The 23,707-nt window shown below is 35.8% G+C and overlaps 1 protein-coding gene across 10 annotated transcripts in view; it reads right to left on the bottom strand.

Moving 5' to 3' along the window:
- Positions 1–23,707, bottom strand: part of CLASP2 (cytoplasmic linker associated protein 2) — a 290,913-nt gene that overhangs the window by 91,201 nt on the left and 176,005 nt on the right. For all 10 annotated transcript variants that reach the window (XM_077129874.1, XM_077129866.1, XM_077129868.1 and 7 more), the window contains 3 exons: positions 22,455–22,622; positions 15,288–15,343; positions 14,272–14,445 (listed from right to left, as the gene is read on the bottom strand). In XM_077129874.1, the coding sequence (XP_076985989.1) occupies positions 14,272–14,445; positions 15,288–15,343; positions 22,455–22,622 (398 nt within the window). The remainder of the gene's footprint in view (positions 1–14,271; positions 14,446–15,287; positions 15,344–22,454; positions 22,623–23,707) is intronic.

Raw genomic sequence — 23,707 nt, 5'->3', positions numbered from 1 at the left:
ACCTCCTTCCTGAAGTCTCCTGGACTCCTCATCACATGGCAAGGGACATGGCTATACCTGTAGGTCTCTTCCTTCTCTTCCAGACTTCACTGCTTCCAATTTCTGGCTTCAGTGGCTTCCTCTCTGAGCTTCTGTGCCTTTTTCTAAGTTTCATCCTCTTATAAAGGACTCTATTAGAAGGATTAAGACCCACCCTGAATGAGGTGAGTCACATCTTAAGTTAAGAGACTACTCATCTAGTGAATAAAAAAGTTGCAAAGTCCCCTTGGGGAAATGGTAAGTGTTCTAGTTTGCTAGCTGCTGGAATGCAATATACCAGAAACAGAATGGCTTTTAAAAAGGGGAATTTAGTAAGTTGCTAGTTTACAGTTCTAAGGCTGAGAAAATATCCCAATTAAAACAAGTCTACAGAAACGTCCATTCAAAAAAATCCATCCAGGGAAAGATACCTTGGTTCAAGAAGGCCAATGAAGTTCAGGGTTTTTCTCTCAAGTGAGAAGGCACATGGCAAACACAGTCAGGGTTTCTCTCTCATCTGTAAGGGCACATGGCAAACATGGCATCATCTGCTAGCTTGCTTTCTCTCCTGGCTTCTGGTTTCATGAAGCTCCCCGGGAGGCGTTTTCATTCTTCATCTCCAAAAGTCGCTGCTTCGTGGTGCTGCAGCATTCTCTGCTCTCTCCGAATTTCTCTCATTCTGTTCCCTCTTTTACAGGACTCCAGAAACTCATCAAGACCCACCCAAATGGGTGGAGACACATTTCCCCCAATCCAGCTTAACAAACACTCTTGATTGGGTTACATCTCCAGGGAGATGATCTAATTACAGATTCAAGCATACAGTATTGCATAGAGATGATTATTCTGCCTTTACAAAATGGGATTTAGATTAAAACATGGCTTTTCTAGTGGACATACATCCTTTGAAACCAGCACAGTGAGAAAGGGGGAAAATTCAACTTCCCCAAGTGGAGAATTCTTGATATTCTCACAAGCAGTGGGGACAACCAAAGCAATAGGCTGAGCCCCCTATCTTGAGGGTTGTTCATATGACACTTAACCCTGCAAAGGATAGGCTAAGCTTACTTAAAATAGGCCGAAGAGTCACCCCCAAGAGAGCTTCTTTTGTTGCTCAGATGTGGCCTCTCTCTCTCTCAGCCAATATGACAAGCAAACTTACTGCCCTCCCCCTCTCTATGTGGTACATGACTACCAGGGGTGTGGACCTTCCTGGCAAAGTGGGACAGAAATCCTAGAATGAGCTGGGTCTCAGCATTAAGGGATTGAGAAAACCTTCTCAACCAAAAGGGGGTTTGAAGCAAAATGAGACAAAATAAAGTGTCAATGGCTGAGAGATTCCAAATAGTTCGAGAGGTTATCCTGGAGGTTATTCTTATGCATTAAATAGATATCACCTTTTTAGTTAAAGTGTAATGGAAAGGCTTGAGGGAAGTGCCTGAAACTGTAGAGCTGTGTTCCAGTAGCCATGTTTCTTAAAGATGACTGTATAATGATAAAGCTTTCGCAATGTGACTGTGTGATTATGAAAACCTTATATCTGATGCTCCTTTTTTCTACCTTTTCGACAGACGAGTAAAACATATGGATTAAAAATAAATAACAAATTTATTTTGTTGGGGGAACAAATGTTAAAATAAATTTAGTAGATTAAAATGCTAGTGATCAACGAAAGGGAGGGCTAAGGGATATGGTATGCATGAATTTTTTTCTGTTTTCTTTTTATTTCTTTTTCTGAATTGATACAAATGTTCTAAGAAATGATCGTGATGATGAATATGCAACTATGTGATGATATTGTGAATTACTGATTTTATATGTAGAATGGAATGATCATATAGTAAGAATGTTTGCATTTGTTTCTGTTTAAAAAAATCAGAAAAAAAAAGAGCCTAATCATGAAAAGATCTTACTTACAATGGGCTCATACTCATAAATATAGATTAGCCATAAGAACATAATTTTCTGGGGACCATAAAGCTTCAAATCATCACATCATGCAAACAAATTTTCTTTTCCTATGCAATTCCCAAGAAACAAACTTCATAAACCCAGTTGAGAACATTCACAAATATGCATATATGCATATTAAGGTTTCTTTAACACAAATTCTCGTCTGTCTCCCATCATACCAGGTTTCCTCCTCAGCCTAAAGTTAAAAGATAAACTTCAAAATGTTTATGATTTGCCTGCTGTCAAAGGATTCAGCACTTAAGGAAAAAAAATTTCCAGTAGCAACTGCTTTAAGGAATATACTGAGTTTGATATTAAATAGGAGATTACAATAAAACAATTCTCTAATGACTTCCAAATCTAATCTCCAACTGCCTATTAAACATTCCAGTTTGATGTCTCAAAGGGACTACAAACTAGAACTACATGAAAATCAATCAATTTTAGTTGCTCATTCCAAGCAGGGTGATGGCAAAAACTAGTATTCAATAAATGTTTGCTGTACCAGAATGGAATATTCCTTCTGACCCATAATGCTCAGCCATGATAGACAAGTCACAAAGTAGAAGAAAATAGAGAATACACTGGTCATATGTGTATAAGACTGAACAAGAAAGCTGCATGCATATGTAAGAGGAAGAGATAGGAGAGGGGAGGAAAGAACATCCTTGCACCCCTAGAAAGTGCCACAGTTAAGTAGCCCATTGTTCTTGAAAATGAACCTTGGCCAGATAAAGAAAAGAGGAAAAGCAAACTCAATTTAAGCCCTAGAGAATCAAAAGAAACAAATTAAGTCAATCTCATAGCACTTTCACAGGCTTTCTTATCAATGAAAATATTGTTGCAAATTGGCTTTCTAGTTCACATTCAAACACTTCAGATACATATTTTTCTAGTAATAAAACGATATTCAAAAAAATTTAGACAGGGCATGAATAGGTTTTATTTCTATTATTTTTCTAGTTTTTTTTTTTCACTTTATAGTACACAGCCCAATGGTTTTTAGTAAATTTACAAGGTAGTACAACCCTTAACCCTGAACAATTTTATCATCCTTCAGAAAGAAATCCTGTACCCATTATCAATCACACCCAAATCACTCCTACTTCCAGCCCCTGGCAACCACCAAACTACTTCTAATTCTGCAGATTTGCCTATTCTGGACATTTCATATAAATGGAATCATAATCATACAGCCATCTGTCTTGGGCTTCTTTCACTAAGCATATATTTTCAAGGTTCATCCATGTTGTAGCATATATATAAGTAGTTCACTCCTTTATATGGCTGATTATGATTCCATTTCATAGATATACCATATTTTATTTGTCTAGTCATCAGCTGATGAGCATTTGGGTTGGTTCTACCCTTGGTTATTATGTTCTGAGAACATATATTCTCATATATATTGGGTATATAGTTAAGAGCGGAATTTCTGGGCCATTATGGTAACTCTATTTTTAACTTTTTCAGGAACTGAAAAAGTTTTCCCAAAGTAACTGCAGTGTTTTACGTTTCTACCTTCAAAGTATAAGGGTTCCAATTTCTCCACATCTTCACCAACACTTGTTATTGACCATCATTTGGGTTATTCTTGAGAAAGTGGGTATCTTATTGCAGTTTTGATGTGTGTTTCTCTAACAACTAATAAGAGCAAGCATCTTTTTCATGTGCTTTTTAGCAATTTTTATTTCTTCTTCAGAGAAGTTTTTATTCAAATCATCTGTCTATTTTTAAAATGGGTTATTTTCCTCTTTGTTGAGTTGTAAAGAATTCTTTATATATTCTAGACTCAGTTCCTTATCAGATATGATTTACAACTATTTTCTCTCATTCTTTTGGTTGTCTTTTCAATATATTAATGGTATCCTTAGAAGCATAGAATTCTTAAATCTTACTGCAGTTCAATTTATGTTTTTTCATTTTGTTGTTCCTGATTTTGGTATCAGATTTCAGAACCTGTTGCCGAATCCAAGGTCATGAAGATTTACACCTGTTTTCTTCTAAGAATTTTATAGTTTTAGTTCTTACATTTAGGTCTTTGATCCATTTTGAGTTAATTTCTGGTACATGGTGTGAGGTAAGGAGGCAACTTCATAATTTTACATGTGGTTACCCAGTCTTTCCAGCACCACTTTTTGAAAAGACAATTCTTTCCCACTGAATGGTCTTGGCATCCTTGTTAAAATCAAGTGGCTATAAATATATGAGTTTATTTTGGGCTCTCAATTTTGTTCCATTGGTCTATATGTTTGTCCTTAAGCCAGTACCACAGACCTAATAACTGTAGCTTTGTAGTAAGTTTTGAAATTGGAAGTATACATCCTCCAACCTTGTTCTTTTTCAAATTTGTTGCATCTATACTGGGACCCCTACATTTCCATAAGAATTTTAGGATCAGCTTATCAATTTCCTTAAAAAGACACCTGGAATTCCAAGGGCGATTATAGTAACTCTATAGATTAATATGAGGAGTATTGCCATCTTAACAACATTAAGTCTTCATATTCAAGAACAAGGGCCACCTTTCTACTTATTTAGGTTTTCTTTTATTTCTTTCAACAGTATGCTGTGGTTTTCACTGTACAAGTCTTAGACTTCTTCAGTTATATTTATTCCTGAGTATTTTATTCATTTTGATGCTGTTGTAATTGTAATTGTTTTTCTTAATTTCATTTTTGACCTGCTCATTACTAATGTTTAGAAATACAACTGAGTTTTGCATTGCTCTTGTATCCTGCAACCTTGCTGAACTCATTAGTTTGAAACTTTTTTTGTGGATTCCTTAGGATTTTCTATATAGAAAATCATGCTGTCTGCACAGAGAGATACTTTATTTCGTTTTTTTCCAATCTGGATGTCTTTTAATTCTTTTTCTTGCCTAATTATGCTGGCTAGAACTTCCAGTATAATGCTGAATAGGAAGGGCAAGGGCAGACATACTTATTCTGTACCTGATCTTAGGTGGAAAAGCTTTCAGTCTTTCACCACTGAATATGATATTAACTGCGGATTTTTCATAGATGTTCTTTTCAAGCTGAAGTTCCCTTCTATTCCTAATATGTGGAGTATTTTTATTATAAAAGGATTCTGGATTTGTCAAATTATTTTTCTAGGTCTAGTGGGATGATCATGTCATTTTTCTTTCATTCTATTAGAGTGGTTATATAATACATTAACTGATTGCTGTATATTGAAACCACCTTGGATTGTTGGCAACGTGATGTTTCTAATGCAGAAAAGTTTTATGAAAAGTAAAAGAACTAATTAAACCACTTTAACACTTGTGTATAACAGCTCCAGTCTTTCATCTATGTATAACTTTACATAAAATGATGAAATTATTAGATATTGTTTGATAGTCCATATCACTGGATCTCCTTTGAAGATAGTTTGTTAATTGCTACATACCATAAACAAGGATATATCATAATTTAATCATCTCCCTTAGGTTATATATCAAGGCTGACTCTAATAACATCTATTATTAAAAACACAATGACATACCAGGAAAAAGTAGGGCTAGGGAGAACACAATGACATACCAGGAAAAAGTAGGGCTAGGGAGGGAGGTGTAGACCCTACTCGTCTTCCAAAAGCAGCGAGTAGTTGGGCAGAAACTGTGTGAATCAACTGTTTTGAGGCTCCAGAGACTAGGGGAGTTTGGTACTGCATTCAGGGAAGTACGGGACAAAGAAACACAGAAACCGTGTGTCTGTGGTTCCTAGCACCCATCCCCCATCCTCAAAGGAAGCAGTTGCAGGTGGCAAAATCCTTGCCTGGGGGGCTACTGCAGACAGAGATAGTCATGGAAGTCCTCCACCACAATTACAGAGGAGGATACAACCCAGTCCTAAACCAGATACTGGTCAGTGAATTTAGAATGGTAGATCCTACTGTTCTAACCTGTCCTGGTCAGACCTGCCAGGAGCAATTGCTTTGACCCTATCAGAGGCAGAATTGGCAAAAGGCCATAATATTCTGTCTTTGTAGGGCTGAGGGAAATAAGCTGCCAAAGAGTGCCATCTGCTATGTGGGTCAGAAATTGCAGCCTTGTATCATGGAAGGGGAAGGAAAAAAAAAAAAAGGCTTTTTGGAATCTTTCCTGACCCTCTCCCCAGGGCCCTTTAGTTCTGATCTACACCCCATTCACAGGTAACTGGCCCTGTTTTGGCTGGGAAATACTGACAAACCAACTATCAAAGAAGAGCCTTAACACAAACCCAATAAAAAACAAAATTTTAGACGAGAGAGAAATCGACCTTTAGAATAAACCCATCAAGATAATCAGATGGCAAATATCAGCAAAAAAATCACAAACCATCTTAAGCCTCACGAAGATATGGCCTAGTGAAAGGAAAAAATTTAAAAGTTGGAAGGCACAGAGTATGTAAAACAACTGATCAAAGATATCTAAACAAATTTCCTAAATCAATTCAAGGGATGGTTAAAGAGTTAAAGGATATTAAGAAGACACTGAATGAGCATAAAGAAGAATTTGAAAACATATAAAGAGAAATAACAGACGTTATAGAAATGAAAGGCACAATAGATGAAAATAAAAATGCACCAGACCCATACATCAGCAGATATGAAGAGGCAGAAGAAAATCTCATTGAGCTAGAAGACAGAACATCCAATTTCAAACAGACAAAAGAACAGATAGAGAAAAAAAAAAACAGAAAAATTTGAGCAGGGTCTCAGGGAAATGACTGACAACATGAATCATACAAACATACGTGTCACTGGTGTCCCAGAAGGAGAAGAAAAGAGAAAAAGGCCAGAAAGAATATTTTAGGAAATAATGGCCAAAAATTTTCCATCTCATTAAAAAGAATAAACATGCATCTCCAAAAAGCATAAGATATTGTAAACAGAATAAATCTGAATAGACTTATATCAAGACACAATACTAATTAGATGTCAAAAGCCAAGATAAAGACAGAATTCCGAAAGCCACAAGAGAAAAGCTATTCACCACAAACAAGGGAGGCCAATTAAGATGAAGTTCCATTTCTCATCAGAAACATGGAGGTAGGAAAGCAATACAATATATTTAAGATATTAAAGAAGAAAAACTGCCAGCCAAGAATTTTTTTTTTACTCAGCAAAGCTGTTCTCCAAAAATGAGGGAGAGTTTAAGATATATTCACACAAAAACAGAATGTGAGAAAGTTCATTAACAGGAGAACTGCCCTACAAGAAATACTAAGGGAGTCTGCAGGCTAAAAAGAAAAGATAGGAGAGAAAGGCCTGGAGCAGAGTATAGAAACGAAGGTTATTATCAGTCAGGGTAACCAAAACAATAAAGAGAGAGAGAAAAAATAAGATATGACAAATAAAAACCAAAGGATAAAAAGGATAAAGGCAGTAAGTACTTTACTGAATACACTGAAAATTAATGAATTAAACCACCCAATCAAAAGACACAGGTTGGTAGACTGGATTTAAAAAGGTAAGCCATCTATATGCTGTTGACAAGAGACTCACCATAGACCCCAAAATAAAAATAGGCTCAAAGTGAAAGGGTGGAAAAAGATATTCCATGAAAGAAGTAACCAAAATAAATAAATAAAGTGTGTGTGTGGCGGGGGGGACTAGCTATAGTAATAGCAGACAAAATAGACTTTAAATGCAAAAATGTTAGGAGTCAAAGGAGGTCATTATATATTAATAAAAGGGGCAATTCACCATGAAGAAATAACTACCATAAGTAACTGTGCACCTAATCAAGTTACTTCAAAGTACATGAGGCAAACATGGGCAAAATTAAGGGACTAATAGATTTATCTAAAATAATGGTGCATGACTTTAACACACCACTCTCATCAACAGATAGAACATCTAAGATAGTAGATCAATAAGAAAACAGAGAACTTGAATATGATAAATGATAAAATTCCAACAACTTTGCAGAAATAGAAAAGCCAATTATCAAATTTATTTGGAAGGGTAAGGGGCCTCAAATAGCTAAAATATCTTGAAAAAGAAGATTGAAATATTCATGCTTCCTGACTTTAAGGCATATCATAAAGCCACAGTGGTGAAAATAGCATGGTACTGACATAAAGATAGACATAGATCAACAGAATTGAATTGAAGAGTTCAGAAAAAGATCATCAGATCTAAGGTCAATTGATTTTTTAAAAAATTTTTTATTAATTAAAGAAAAATTACAAGAAACACAAACATTCCCAACACATACACTCAGCAATTCACAATATCATCACATAGTTGCATATTCATCATCATGATCATTTCCCAGAACATTAGCATCAATTCAGAAAAAGAAATAAAAAGACAATAGAAAAATATAACAAACAAAGAAAAAAAATTTTACATGCCATACCCCTTACTGATTTCTTTCACTGATCACTAGCATTTAAAACTAAATCTATTTTAACATTTGTTGCCCCTATTATTTATTTTTATTCCATATGTTCCTCTCATCTGTTGACAAGGTAGATAAAAGGAGCATCAGACACAAGGTTTTCACAATCACACAGTCACATTGTGAAAGCTATATCATTATACAATCATCATCGAGAAACATGGCTACTGGAACACAGCTCTACATTTTCAGGCAGTTCCCTCCAGCCTCTCCATTACATCTTGGATAACAAGGTGATATCTATTTAATGCATAAGAATAACCTCCAGGATAACCTCTCGACTCTGTTTGGAATCTCTCAGCGTCAACTGATTTTTGACAATGTTCCCAAGCCCATTCAACTGAGACAGAACAGTCTCTTCAATAAACGATGTTGGGAGAACCGGATATTCATAACCAAAAGAATGAAAGAGGACCCCCATACAAAAATCAACTGAAAAATGGATCAAAGATCTAAATATAAGAGACACTACCATAAAACTCCTAGGAGAAAATGTAGGGAAGCATCTTCAAGATCTGGTTGTAGGCGTAGTTTCTTAGACTTTACACCCCAAAGCACAAGCAATGATAGAAAAAGTACTCCAAAGAGTAAATACAGATAGCTAAACATCACATGAAAAGATGTTCAGCTTTACTACCCATTACAGAAATACAAACTGAAACCATGATGAGATATCATCTTACACTTACCAGAATGTTTGCTATTAAATAATAAAGTATAAGTGTTGGAGAGGATGTAGAGAAATTGGAACACTTATTCACTACTGATGGGAATGTAAATGTTACATCTGTTGTGGAGAATGGTTTAGTGATTGCTCAAGAAGCTAAAGTATAGAGTTACCTTATGAACTGCCAATCCCGCGACTCGGGGTATACCCAGAATATCTGAAAGCTGGAATGCAAACAGACATTTTTGCACTGATGTTTATGGTGTATTATTCAAGCTGCCAAAAAAATGGAACTGAGCCAAGTGTTCATCCACAGATGAATGGATAAACAAAATGTAATATATACATACAATGGAATATTATTCAGCAGTAAGTAGGAATGAAGTGGTGAAGCATGAGACAATATGGATGAACCTTGAGGATGTAACATTAAGTGAATTAAATCAGACACAAAAGGACAAATATTTTATGCTCTTATTGATAGGAACTAATTATAATATGTAAACTCCCACAAACATAAATACAGAATACAGGGCGGGCCATGGTAGTTCAGCAGGCAGAGTTCTCACCTGCCATGCTGGAGACCTGGGTTAGATTCCCAGTGCCTGCCCATGCAAAACAAACAAAAAAACAAACAAACAAAACACACACAGAATACAGGTTACCAGGATACAGAATGAGGCTAGAGAATAGGGAGTGGTTGCTTAATATGGGCAGAATGTTTAACTAGGTTGAATTTAAATATTTGGAAATGGACAGAGGTGATGGTAGCATGTTACGACTTCCTCAAAACTGAACACTTTTATGCTTCAAAGGACTTTGTCAAAAAGGCATATAAGTAGCTGACTGAATGGGATAAAATATTTGGAAATCACATATTGGATTCAGGTCTGATATCCAGAATATATTTAAAAAATCCTACAACTCAGCAATAAAAAGACAACACAATGAAAAAATGGGCAAAAGACATGAATAGATATTATTACTAGGAGGAAATACAAATGGCTAAAAAGCACATGAAAAGATGCTCAATGTTACTAGCTAGTAGGGAAAATGCAAATTAAAACCACAATAAGTTATCATTTCATATTTACTATAATGGCCACTACTAAATAAGTAGAAAGCTACAGGTTTGGAGAAGATGTGGAGAATTGCGTTGGTGGGTATGCAGAATTGTGCAGCTGCTATGGAAGACAGTTCGGTGGTTCCTCAGAAAGCTAAGTATAGAACTGCCGTGTGCTCAGGCAATCTTAGTACTAGGTATATACACAGAAGAACTGACAGTAGGGACATGAACAGACATTTGCACACAAATGTTCAGAGCAGCATTATTTACAATTATCAGAAGATGAAAGGAACCTGAGTGTCCATCAATCGCTGAATAGATAAACAAAATGTGGTATATATATATGATGTAATATTCAGTTGTAGGAAGGATTAAAGTCCTGATGCATGAGATAACATGGATGAACCTGAGAGATTTATTGAGTGAAATAAACTATACACAACAGGACAAATATGGGATGCTCTCACTAATATGAAATAAATATAATGAGCAAACTCATAGAGTTGATATCTGGAATGTAAGTTACCAGAAGACAGAATGCAGACAGAGAATGGAACTGACACTTAATTTGGGCAGACTTTCTTTTCATTTCCTTTTTTTCTACCATAACTTTCCAAACTCCAAACAAAACATCTAAGGCATTATATAAGATTCTACAAAGGTTCCATGTACTAGGGTAACTATGCAGAAACCTACAACCTCCAGATGGGTCTCTAGAACAGATAAGTCCTGAAGTGCAGAGCGGTCAGCCTCTCCAGAAGATCAAATCATTCCATCCCCCTAACCCATATTATCGACAGCCCCTTCCAACATGAAAAAATTAGAATGGGCATAGTCCAAACACCCTTAAAAGAGTGAGAGAAAGATCAAAGGTGATGGTGGAGTTATACTGAGAAGGTAGGGTTCAACAAACGAGTATGATTATTGAATCCTTGCATTGATATTTCTTTTAATCTCCAGTATCTTAGAGCAGCTAGAAGTAAAAAACCTAAAACTGTGGAACTGTAACCTATACCAAACTCTGAAATCTGTTCTACAACTAATTGTTGTGATGTCCTTTTAAATTTATTGCTTTTTGGTATATATGTTATTCTTCACAAAAAAGAAAAGAAATATTTCTTCAAGCCTCCAGTGTTTTGGAGCAGCTAGGACAAAAAAATCCGAAATAGTGGAATGGTAAACTGTAACAAACTGAAATAAAATGAAACTACCTGTTCTGTATCTATTTGTTGACGTGTACTTTGAAAATCATTGCTTTTTTTCTTTTCATTGTATCTATATTTAAAAATAAAAAAAAGTTAAAAAAATCTGCTTCCCCTAGATTTGAAAAACCTCTTGACATTCAACTTCTTTTTGCAAGATTTGGTAAGTTCTTTTCCCCTTTTATTTTTCAGCCACTTCATTTAATATTTTCACATTTAACCTTTAAATCTGAGAAATGTTTCCCTCATGGTTTCTTTGCTTCTGTATCTAGAAATTCCTTTCCCAACCTGATATTAGATGATTGACTATTCACACATTATATTTTCTTCTAATTGCTTTATACTTTTGCTCAACTTTCTGGTCTTCTGGAATGCATTTTTACATGGTACGAAAGATGGCTCTAACTTAATTTTGTACCAAATAGTAAACCAACTGCCTAAACACCATGTACTGAATAATCTATATTTTCCTCACAGTTCAGGACGCAGCTGTGCCAACATTATCATATACTACAATACACCTAAAAATCTGTTTCAATTACCTGTCTCCCTTGTCCTCTATTAGTACTACACGTTGTTATAGGTTTATAATAAGTGTTATTAGGGTAGAAAGGAAAGCTGTTCTTTCCTTTCCCCAGTTCTCATAAGTATTATCTTCAGTATTCTTCTTAGTTAAAAATTTTCTCAAGTATTCTGAGCCTTCAATTTTTTTCAGATAAACTAGAAAATTATGAAAGTTTAAAATTTTTAACTGCTTTGATTCGATCTAAATATTGGTTTTGGGATCCATGTCTACAATTGTTCAAGTCTCAATAGTAAATTTTATAGATTCTATTAAGTCCCCCACGTCTTATAACAGGCATTTAATATGTCGCTAAAGAAAATGGGTAGTTTCATTTTATTTCTTAACTGAAAGTTATTACTATGGAGAACAGATTTATGTAATTTTTATTTTGTATAATTATTTTACATCTAATTAATATATTTTTTAGCTCTGATAATTTTCTAGTTGATTCTATAGAAGTTCTAGAATATCACCTCTGCCAATTATGATAAATCTCTCTTCCTTCTTTTTAGTAATTACTATCCTAATTTTTATTACATATCTTTCTTTCACTAGTGAGCTATAGTACAATGCTAAGACAACAATGGTGATTGCTGGCAACCTGATACTAATGGAATATTGCTGTTGCCTCAAGTAAAGAAAAAATGAGGAATGTTTTTAAGACGATAAAGAATATCTATAAGGTACTGTATCAGAATTAGGTGTTTGGGGTTTTTTTTTGCATGAGCAGGCACCAGGTACCAAACCTGGGTCTCTGGTATGGCAGGAAAGAACTCTGCCTACTGAGCCACCGTGGCCTGCCCAGGGTTGAATTTTAATCAAAGGAATGCAGGTATCTAATATGATCATCCCGTGGGTTTTCTTCATTATCTTTTAGATGTTCCTTCCTGCATGTGCCAGGCAAGTGATAATGGTTTTACAATATTAAATTACCTATACTGACCCTCCGAATATTATTCTGCCATACTATTGAATTATAGACTGATTTCAGTTTCTTCTATAGGATGTTAGCATCTATATTCTTAAGTGAGACAAGTTTTCTTTGTACGTGCTTTTGGGTCTTGATATCTCAGGACCAAATACTTCAGGCAGTTTAAATTTTTAAAATATCTTCAAAGTTAAGAATAGTTCACATTAAAAAAATGCTTTTTATTGAAATGCTGGACACTTTACATAGGTACAGAAATGCAAACCAGTGGGTTCAATCCAAATAGTTTAAAGTAGCTGCTTTGATATCTTTATCAGAAAAATCCAAAAACCAAATTATAAAATGCTCTGATTTGTTACTGCAATTCACAGAAAACCCAGAAACAAACATACAACAAAATAGAAAAGAGAGGTGGCTCTCCTAAGTACATATATATATTATGACTTCAGAAACAAGAGCTCTACTACAAAACAGTTTTTTAGCCTGTGCTCATTCTACTTACCTGGCTCTCTGAGCTAAAATAAAGCAAGCTTTAATTTTCACATCTAATCCATAAAAACCTCAAAGGTATTAAATAATGAAGGAAAAGGAGGCAGAGATATAGGTAAAAAAAAAATAGGGCAGCATGCAAAATTTTAAGGATGACAACAACAATACAAATAAAAAATGTGGCTGTCTTCCAATCTCTATTTTCTGTTAATACCTCATATCAAAATGATATCAAATATCAATACATATAGGTTTACTTAATAAAAAGCACAAAACCAAAATGTATATGAACAATATATGATAGTGTTAACTTTTCCAAGAACATAAAAATATAGATATGCTAAGAAATTTACCTCTACATTTTGTATTACCAAAAATTCACAATAATTTACTATATTTTAAGACATTCAAGTTTGTGTTGTAATTAGTAATAGTCAAAAGAAGAGGTTTAAGAAAAGAGGAAGAGATGTAACGAGTAGAGATAAGCAATGCAGAAAACCATCTTCAGACTTTTAGGTTGGTGGATGTAAAAATACAAAGAAAAGCAAACTGCATAGCTTTTAGAATATATGTTTAAGCTTTGATTAGACACAGAAGAGCTTTGCAATTCTCCCAGATCCCCAAAAGGCTTTAACTTTTGGGTAAAGAAACAGAAACAGAAGAAAGAGAACAGAGAAACTGGATACAAAGCCAAACGTCCTTCCCAAATTCCCTTAGGAACAAGTAACTGGCAGTGGTGCAGATCTGTGTGAAAATTCTACAGGAAATCAAGTAATCAAGTATCACTTTTTTGGTTAAGATGATGGTGGTGAGGGGAAAAGCGGAAACAAGGACCTTAGATACCAAAACTATATCTTCAGTAAAGAATCATATTAAAACATGTGGACTATCCTTAACAAATAAGAATGCAATGAAAATGGTTAAGATATCACCCTGTCTTCACTGAAACTAGGGAGAGAACATTATACAAGTTCCATAACTGGCTGCCTTACCTAGTGATGCATAGGAACCTGGATTCAGGGCACCTGCACCTAAGCGCCCACTTCTCACAGACTGCCCAGCAGCATGATGTGCCTTGGCACCAGCAGCAGCATTTACATCAATGTCACTTCGTGAACGCTGCAGGCTTCCTGGAAGGGAACTGGCTTTGCTGCTGCTTGCCGATACTATGGGAAGACCAAAAAAAAAAAGGTAACCTCTATTATTTAAATCACCGTAAATTACATGAAAATTACATAAGCAAGAAACCATCACGAGCTAATCCATAATGACAAACGGTCAACAAGGAAGCAGTAGCACAATGGACATGACTACAAAACATGTGAGCCAGAATGCCTCTGTTTCAATCTTGGCACAACTAAGTTTACTTGGGTAATTTTCTCAATATTTTTCTGTTTCATTTCCCTCTTTCATAAAATGGGAAAAAAGACTAAACTTTAACTGCAAAATTCATAGGACTGTTTTGGCAATGAAGAGATAATGTTTATGACAGATCTATGGGAATGAATCACTGTACAAGATAATTAGATTTCTATTATTAGAAAAATACAAGGAAAAGTAGACAGCAGTAGAGCTAATCAGATTTAATGTAAGCTCAGTTACTCTTTGGCAGTGTAAATTAAGTGATTAAATTTCTAGTCTACTTTTTCAGTTTTAACAAAGTTTTATAAACTCATTCATCAGCTATGGAATCAACTGAATGGGTCCTGATCAGCATTTTTAAAGATATCAAATAGAACAGAAAACAGAGAATAACACATGTAACAGTAAATACTGCTTCACAGAACTTCTATTTATATTATACGTTATACTATCTAGTATAGATAGTATGCATATAATATACATACACATACTATTTATGCATACGCAGGTACAATGTATGCATGCATCTGTGTAATTGGGTTGCAAGGTAAAATGATTTTTAAATTGTGGGTCACACCAAAACAATTTAAAAGCCACTGCCTTAGAGACAAAATGTACTGAGATACTTGAAAAGGCAATTAATTACCTCTTCCAGCGACAGTCGATGGATTTGCTGTAGACCATTTAGAAGAAAAAGGACGACTGAAAGTAAAAAGAAATGCATTTAGTAAGAAGACTTAATTTACTACTTCTTTGAAAATAATTAAAGAAATAGTACTGAGGTAAATGAATTTGGGGGAGTTGAAAAGTACTTTTAATTTTAACTTTCCTTTTACAAATCACTTTAGTTGTTCTCAAACATTTGTTGCCATGTTATCAGTGGTGTCTCAGCTATCTATGAAGCAAAAAGAAACAAGTCGTAGTAAATAAAGATTGTAAGCTCTACAGAGACAGGGACCGGGTTGATTTTGTTCACTCTGAAAAGAACATATCACAGAGTTCAGTACAGAGCACTCTGAACCACTTGTATTTTAAGATGTTAGACTCAGAAGAAGAGAGAGGTAGTGTTATTACTAGTTCATAGGGAACTAAGCAAAACCAAAGTCTCTCTCATCTAAGCCCTAATAGCCATGGCACTGGCAATTCATGCATTTATGTAGGTATTCTGCTACCTATAACCGTGCTACTGAGTACTACTGAGTGAGGCAACAGAAAAAAGGCGAGGAACCACTACGGAGGATAACATCTTTGATCAGAGAATGATATTAACAAATAATATGCCTCAAGGAACTCACAATCTCTTTTTTTATTTATTTATCATTAATTACAATGGTACTTTGCTGCCCATGAATAAATAATACATCCAAGAATGTAATGGGGATCTGGAAAGTTCATCTGTAAATTTTAAAGAAGGGAGGAAAAGGAAGCAAAAATGCAAAATGGTCTACCACCAGGCTAATGACAAATTTTTTTAAAATTATATTATCAAATGGAAAATTTGGAACTGGTTTATTAAGCCCAATATTACATTATTTTTATAACTGTCCTCTAAAATTGTTACTCTCTTACATCAAGGAAGAATACTTTAAAGTTCACAGATTCAAAACTGTTTGTGTTTAAAGATGTTAAAACATAAATGATAAGATCTTTTTAGATTCTTGCTATTCAAAGTAGGGTCTATGGACAAACAGAATTGATACCACCTAGAAGCTTGTAAAAAATGCAAAATCTCAGGCCTCACTCCAGATCTACTGAATCAGAATTGGCATTTAAACAGACTCTTCAGGTGATCATGCACATTGTAAGGTTTGAGTACACTAAATAAAAAGTAAAGGTAAAAAAACAACAAAGACAGCTTATTTGAAGTGAGGGATTTAAATTGAAATTTAGATAAGTAATTGCAGTATTACCACAATTACTATTTTTTTTTAAATCAGACCATATTTGTTTTCTTTCTGAAAACTTAAGTCACTGAACTAATGTACAGATGCTCTTCTAAAACTGGGGCCACAAATCTCAGATCTATCTAGGGGGCTCTAATTCTAAGGAAAGTTTCTGAACCATTTTAAAGCTTGAAAATCAATTTCTAGTTATCCACAATGAATGTACTATCATCTAAAGACTAGAAGAAACAGGCAAAAAAGAGCTGGCTTGAAATCCCCTCCCCTATTTTTTTCATAAAATTTTATTGTGCTACTGTATATAACATAAAATTTTCTATGCTTTTTTTGGGGGGTGGGGGTGGGGCGCATGGTCTGGAAATCGAATCTGGGTCTCCCGCATGAAAGTCAGGCATTCTAACCACTGAACTACCCGTGCACCCTATTTTAACTTTTCTTTAAGTGTACAATTTAGATGTATTAATTATATTCACAAACGTTGTGCTATAATCATCGCCAACCAATATCAACATCTTTTTATGACACAAAATTGGCACTCAACATCCATTACGCAGTAACTCCTCTTCCTCTACCCAGCCTCTGGTAATCCCTATGAATTTGCTTTATTCTAGATATTTCATGTAAAGTAAAATTGTACAATATTTGCCTTTTTGTGTCTGGTTTATTTCACTCAGTAGAATAGTTTTTAAGATTCATTCATGTTCTTTTCTTTTTTGCTTTTTGTATGCTGTTTGGTGTAGTCACATTTCATTATTTTCCCATGTGAGTATCCCATTAATCCAGGACCATTTGCTGAATTTTTGTTTGTTTGTTTTGCTTGTGTTTTGGGGGAAGTGCATGCACTGGGAATCAAACCCGGGTCTCCCGCATGGCAAGCAAGAATTCTACCACTGAACTACCCTTGCACGCCACTGTGTTCCTTTCTTTTTTATGTTAAAAAAAGAAAGTATCACATGCATTTGAGGAGAAATGAAAATAGCACAAAAGGAAAAACTGAAAAGTAAGTCTCATTTTTTATAGGACCCCCCTACAAAGGCATAGGCTATCATCAGTCTCTTGTATATCCCTCTAGAAACATTCAATGCTGATATGAATATGTCCATGTAGGAGTGTATGCAGTCCCTCTTTCTACATAAATAGTAACTTTTTATACATATTATGCCACACAATAAATTTATCTCTCTTTTAATGATCACATCATTTTTTTTTCCCGATTGTACCACGTTTAAAAACAATGCATGGTAATGTATGTAATTTCTAGCATTTGCTGTTATAAAAATACTGAAATGAATATTCCTATGCACACATTCTTTAGGGTGCAATTAATAATAAGTTATTTCTCATTGTTGAAATTCTAGGTCAAGAGATGGGCAATTTTATTCTATTTCTTTCTCTATTTGTGACATTTTAATAGAAATTTTAATGAAAAATTCCAAACATACACAATAGCAGACAAAATAGTTCAAAGAACTGCCATAACCCTACTTACTTCTAACATTTATCAACTTATGGTCAATTTTGTTTCAACTATCACACATACACATTCCCTCTTGCTTCAATTATTTTAAAGAAAATCTTAGCAATATTTTCACTTTATCCATAATATTTTAGTTATATATTCTAAAAATAAACACTCTTTTTAAAAAAATAGAACTCGAATACCATTACCACTACTAAAAATTTGACAATAAATCACGGATGTCATTAAATATCCGGTCAATGTCCAAATATTCTATTACCTCAATATATTTTTTTACAATTAGTTTGTTCAAATCAAACAAGGTTCACATAAGAGGCTGATAAACCTCTGAAGTCACTTTTCTGTAAGTTTTACTTTCTCAACTTTTCCCAACTTGAAGAATCCCAGTTGTTTAACCTACAGAAGTTCTAATATTGTGCCAGATGAATTGCCATGGTATCATATAATATTTTCCCCTGTATGCTGGTTTGAGAGGATGTACGTACCCTAGAAAAGCCATGTTTTAATCCTAATCCCATTTTGTAAAGGCAGCCATTTCTTCTAATCCCTATTCAGCACCGTGCTTGAAACTTTAATTAGATCATCTCTCCAGAGATGTGACTCAATCAAGAGTGGTTGTTAAACTAGATTAGGTGGAGATGTGTCTCTACCCATTCTGGGTGGGTCTTGATTACTTTACTGGAATTCTATAAAAGGAAGAAACATTTTGGAGAAAGAACGAGATTCTGAGAGAACAGAGAATGACATAATCATGAGAAGCAGAGAGTCCACCAGCCAGTGAACTTTGGAAATGAAGAAGGAATATGCCTCCAGGGGGAGCTTCATGAAAGGGAGCCAGGATAGAAAGTTAGCAGATGATGCCATGTTCACCGTGTGCCTTTTCAGATGAGAGAGAGAAGCCCTGACCGTGTTTGCTATGTGCCTTCTCACTTGAGAGAGAAACCCTGAACATCATCGGCCTTTATGAACCATGGTATCTTTCCCTGGATACCTTAGATCAGACATTTCTATAACTTATTTTAATTGGGATATTTCTTGGTCTTAGAAATGTAAACTTGCAACTTATAAAATTCCCGTTTTTAAAAGCCATTCTGTTTCTGGTATGTTGCATTCTGGCAGATAGCTAACTAGAACAGATTTTGGTACCAAGAGTAGGGTGCTGTTGAAGTTTGCAAATACCAAACATGTCAGAATGGCTTTTTAAATGGATATGGGGAAGATTCTGGAAAAGGTGTGAGAAGCTTAATAGAGAAAACCTAGAATGTTTTGAAGAGACTATTTGTAGAAATGTGGACTCTAAAGACACTTCTGATAAAGGCTTAGACAGAAATGAGGTATGTGTTATTATAGACTGGAACAAGACGAGCCTTGTTTTAAAATGGCAGATAATCTGGCAAAACTGGCAAGTGGCTTTGGCTGGAAGGCTCATTTTAAAGGCCATGAACCTGGATATTTAGCAGAAGAGATCTCCAAATTAAATGTCAAAAGTGCAGCCTGGTTTTCTCCTCATAGCTTACAGTGAAATGCAACAGGAAAGAGAAAAGCTAAGAACTGAACTCTTGGGTACAAAGAAACTAGAAACTGATATTCTGGAAAATTCTGGGTTTACAGGAAGGGAGACCCCAGAGAATAATGTCCCACCTGAGGACTTGGCCAAATGTAGAACCAGTCAGGCATTACAGAGAAAGCCAGGATTGGAAATGGAGTTATCCCAGGAAGTATCTGTGGAAACTCCGTATGTCTGATGGGTATGATCCAAGGTTACTGTAGAGAAAGACAATGACAGTGCTGTGGGACCTGTAGAAACAAAGCTGCTACCAGTGCTGTGGGACCTGTAGAAACAAAGCTGCTACCAGTTCCTACTGTGGGCTCAAAGAAGGGACACACTGGAGGAAAACTAACTTCAGAGGCAAAGCCATGGAAGCTGGGGTCTGAAGTCAAGAAGAAGCCTCAGGCCAGGAGAGCAGACCCAACCAAGCATGTGGAGAGGGTGAGCTTGCCCCGAAAGGCAAAGGATAGGCCTTTCACCTCTTTGCAGTGGAAGAGTCATGTCACCTCAGGCCTTGGAGAGAGTGAAGCACACTCCTTGGGGTCTGGGGAGAGCCTGTCTGCCATCACATGGTGGGGTTGAGTATATACCCTAGAGATGGCAGAGAGCCTGGGTGAGGACCCAATGCTCGGAGAGGGTGGAGCCGAGAAAAAGGTGGTCTCCCCAGTGTCCCCCAAGGCCCCAAGGTTGTATGCAGAGAGAGGCAGGCCTCTATGCAGACCTTTGGAATGGGTGGGACTACCACTTTCTAAAACCCCAAAGATAAATGACTCTCAGACTTTGAAATCTAACGGACTTTGCCCTGTGGGTTTTTGAAACTGTACGGGTCCAGTGACCCCCTTGTTCCTTCCTCCCTATGGAAATGGGTATACGTATCCTATGATAGCTCCTCCTTTGTATGCTGCAGTATATAACTTGTTCTGAGTTTCACAGGTCCAGAGCCAGAGGATAATTTTGCCTTAGAACAGACCATGCTCCTAACTAATTTTGATAGGAGTTTGTACTGTTTCTAACTTTGATTTCATCTGTATTGCTACTGAAATGGTTTAAGGATTTCTGATATTGTGATGGAATTAATGTATTTTGTATATAGGGAAAACATGTCTTTTTTTAGGTCCAGAGGGTGGAATATGCTAGTTTGAAAGGATGTGTGTACCCTAGAAAAGCCATGTTTTAATCCTAATCCCATTTTATAAAGGCAGACATTTTCTAATCCCTATTCAGCACTGTATGTTTGAAACTTTAATTGGATCATCTCTCCGGAGATGTGACTCAATCAAGAGTAGTTGTTAAACTGGATTAGGTGGAGATGTGTCTCCATCCACTCTAGGTGGGTCTTGATTAATTTACTGGAATCCTATAAAAGGAGGAGACATTTTGGAGAAAGAACAAGATTCTGAGAGAACAGAGAATGGCATAGCCACAAGATGCAGTGAATCCACCAGGCAGTGACCTCTGGAAATGAAGAAGGAAAATGCTTCCAGGGGAGCTTCATGAAAGGAAGCCAGGAGAGAAAGCTAGCAGATGATGCTGTGTTCACCACGTGCCTTCCAGATGAGAGAGAAACCCTGATCGTGTTCACCATGTGCCTTCTCACTTGAGAGAGAAACCCTAAACATCACTGGCCTTTTGAACCATGGTATCTTTCCCTGGGTGCCTTAGATTGGACATTTCTATAGACTTGTTTTAATTGGGTTATTTTTCTTGGCCTTAGAAATGTAAACTTGTAACTTATTAAATTCCCCTTTTTAAAAGCTATCCTGTTTCTGGTGTATTGCATTCTGGTAGCTAGCTAACTGTTACCTGCACTCCTGTAAACTAGTACTACTTCTAGAAGCTTATTTTGATTCAGGTATCATTATGGCAAGATCACCTTAATATACAACAATACACATATTACGTATATTTATGTATATGTCTGTGAGTGTATAGACACACACATGCATATGATTGTTTCAGAATAACAGTATTCACAGGACTACGAGAATGAATGTCTTCTTAAATTTTGTGCCCTAGATGCCTCAGTTACCTCACCCTAGTCCCAGCCCTGCATCAGAGAACCGCTAAGGCAACCTGCAATCTTTGTGTGGGGGTCAAGGTCCCAGAAAGAAAGGACATTCTGAGAACTGCTCTCTGCTAGGGGAATCTGAAGATACTCAGCACAGGGCAAGGGGCTATGAAGACAGACAGAGGGACACTACTAGGAAGCAGAGAAGCCAATAGTTTTTTGTTTTTGGTAATCTCATAGAAAAAGATTAAAAAAAATGGATTAGGGTGGCCAAGGCAGCAAGGATTTGAGGAAACCATCATAATGATGAGAATGGACTTACAGAGAAATGAGTAGGCACTCCTGAAGGATGTGCTGAATTCTTAAGCTGAGCAAGAGGTGAAGACAGAAAGCAATGGAGTTTTTACCTGTCACACAGTGCTGTGTAAGAACTTGGAAGATGGCTTATGAATTTCCATAACAATTCCTCCTTTTACTTAGCATACTTTTACTTACTATATGTACTATTTTGGGGCATGAAAAAAGTATATAGGGTACTATATGGGAATCCTATATTTTATGCATTTTTGTTCTGTAACCTACTTCTCTAATTAAAAAAAAAAGTATATAAATCAGTGATTCACACTCTTTTTCACAGACATGAACACATAGAAATAAAATAAGAATCGCTAAAGTCTTTACTCAAAGAGAAGATGCTATACTAGGATGTAATCCTATTCTTAAGAACAAGAGACCAAAGAAAACAAGTACATTCAAAACAATATTCTTTCAAGGCTTTAGGTGAAAGCCACAGATATTGAACCATTCAATTTAAAGAACTTTGGGGAGTAGGGGAAGAGAAAGAGATCAGTAATTATCATTTATATGAACCTTACTTGAGACTTTCTTGTGAACTAGATGAGGACCGGTCTGATTGAGGAAGAGATGCTATACTGCCAGAACTCTTTAAGTATGACTGAAGACTCTTCTGATAAGATGGCTCAAGGGAATTATACAGTATCTCAGCTTCACCAGGAAAGTGGTTTCTAAGGCCCATATATGTCCTATAAAGTGAACAACAAAAAAGAAAAGCACATGATGTTATAGCTCTACATATTAGACATTAACAGTACAACATGTAAATTCAAGAATAACGAAGAGGGTGAGCCACAGTGGCTCAGCAGCAAGAGTTCTCGCCTGGCATGCTGAAGACCTGGGTTGGATTCCCAGTGCCTGCCCATGCAAAAAAAAAAAAAAGAAGATAAACCCACAAGTTTTTTATAAATCCACTATGTGTCATGTTAGTACTTTCTAAATTTAGCAAGTTTCAGTTAGTAGGCTTTATTTATTATTCTTTTTTTAAGAAGTAAAACTATCCCTATTCTCAGATGACATGATCCTATATACAGAAAATCTCAAATGATCCACAAGGAAGCCACCAGAGAACAAACCTGACCGAATATGCAGGGTAAAAGGTTAACGTGCAAAAATCAGTTGTTTTATAGACCAGCAATGAGCAATCTAAAAAGGAAACTGATAAAACAATTCCATTTACCATAACACCTAAAGGAATAAAATACCCAGAGATAAATTCAAACTAGGAGGTGAAAGACCTGTACACCGAAAAATACAATATTGGTGAAAGAAATTAATGAAGAAACAAATAAGTGGAAAGACAGTCTGTATACATGGATTGAAATTTATCATATTGTTAAGATGTCAGTATCATCCAAAGTGATCCACAGACTCAACACAATACCTACCAAACTTCCATGAGGATTTTTTGCATAAATGGAAAAAATCAAACCTCAAATTCATATGGAATTTCATGGGACCCCAAATAGGCAAAACAATCTTGATAAAAAAAGTGGATATCCACATGCAACAGGATGACAACTCACACCATGTACAAAAATCAACTCAAAATGAATCAATGACCCAAATACGAGTCAAAGCCATAAATATTGCAGAATGCAATGCACAGGAAGATCTTCAGGATCCTATATTAGCCAATAGAGTCTTAGATGTGACACCCAAAGCACAAGCAACAAAAGGAAAATCTACATAAATGGGATTTCATCAGAACTAAAACCTCTGTACAAAGGATTTTATGAAGATTCCCCCCCACCCCCCCAAAAAATCTTTGCAC

Source organism: Tamandua tetradactyla, chromosome 15 (assembly GCF_023851605.1).
Source record: "Tamandua tetradactyla isolate mTamTet1 chromosome 15, mTamTet1.pri, whole genome shotgun sequence".
Classification (NCBI taxonomy): domain Eukaryota; kingdom Metazoa; phylum Chordata; class Mammalia; order Pilosa; family Myrmecophagidae; genus Tamandua; species Tamandua tetradactyla.
Note: the sequence above shows the minus strand (reverse complement) of the source record. Positions and strands in the feature narration are given on the sequence as shown.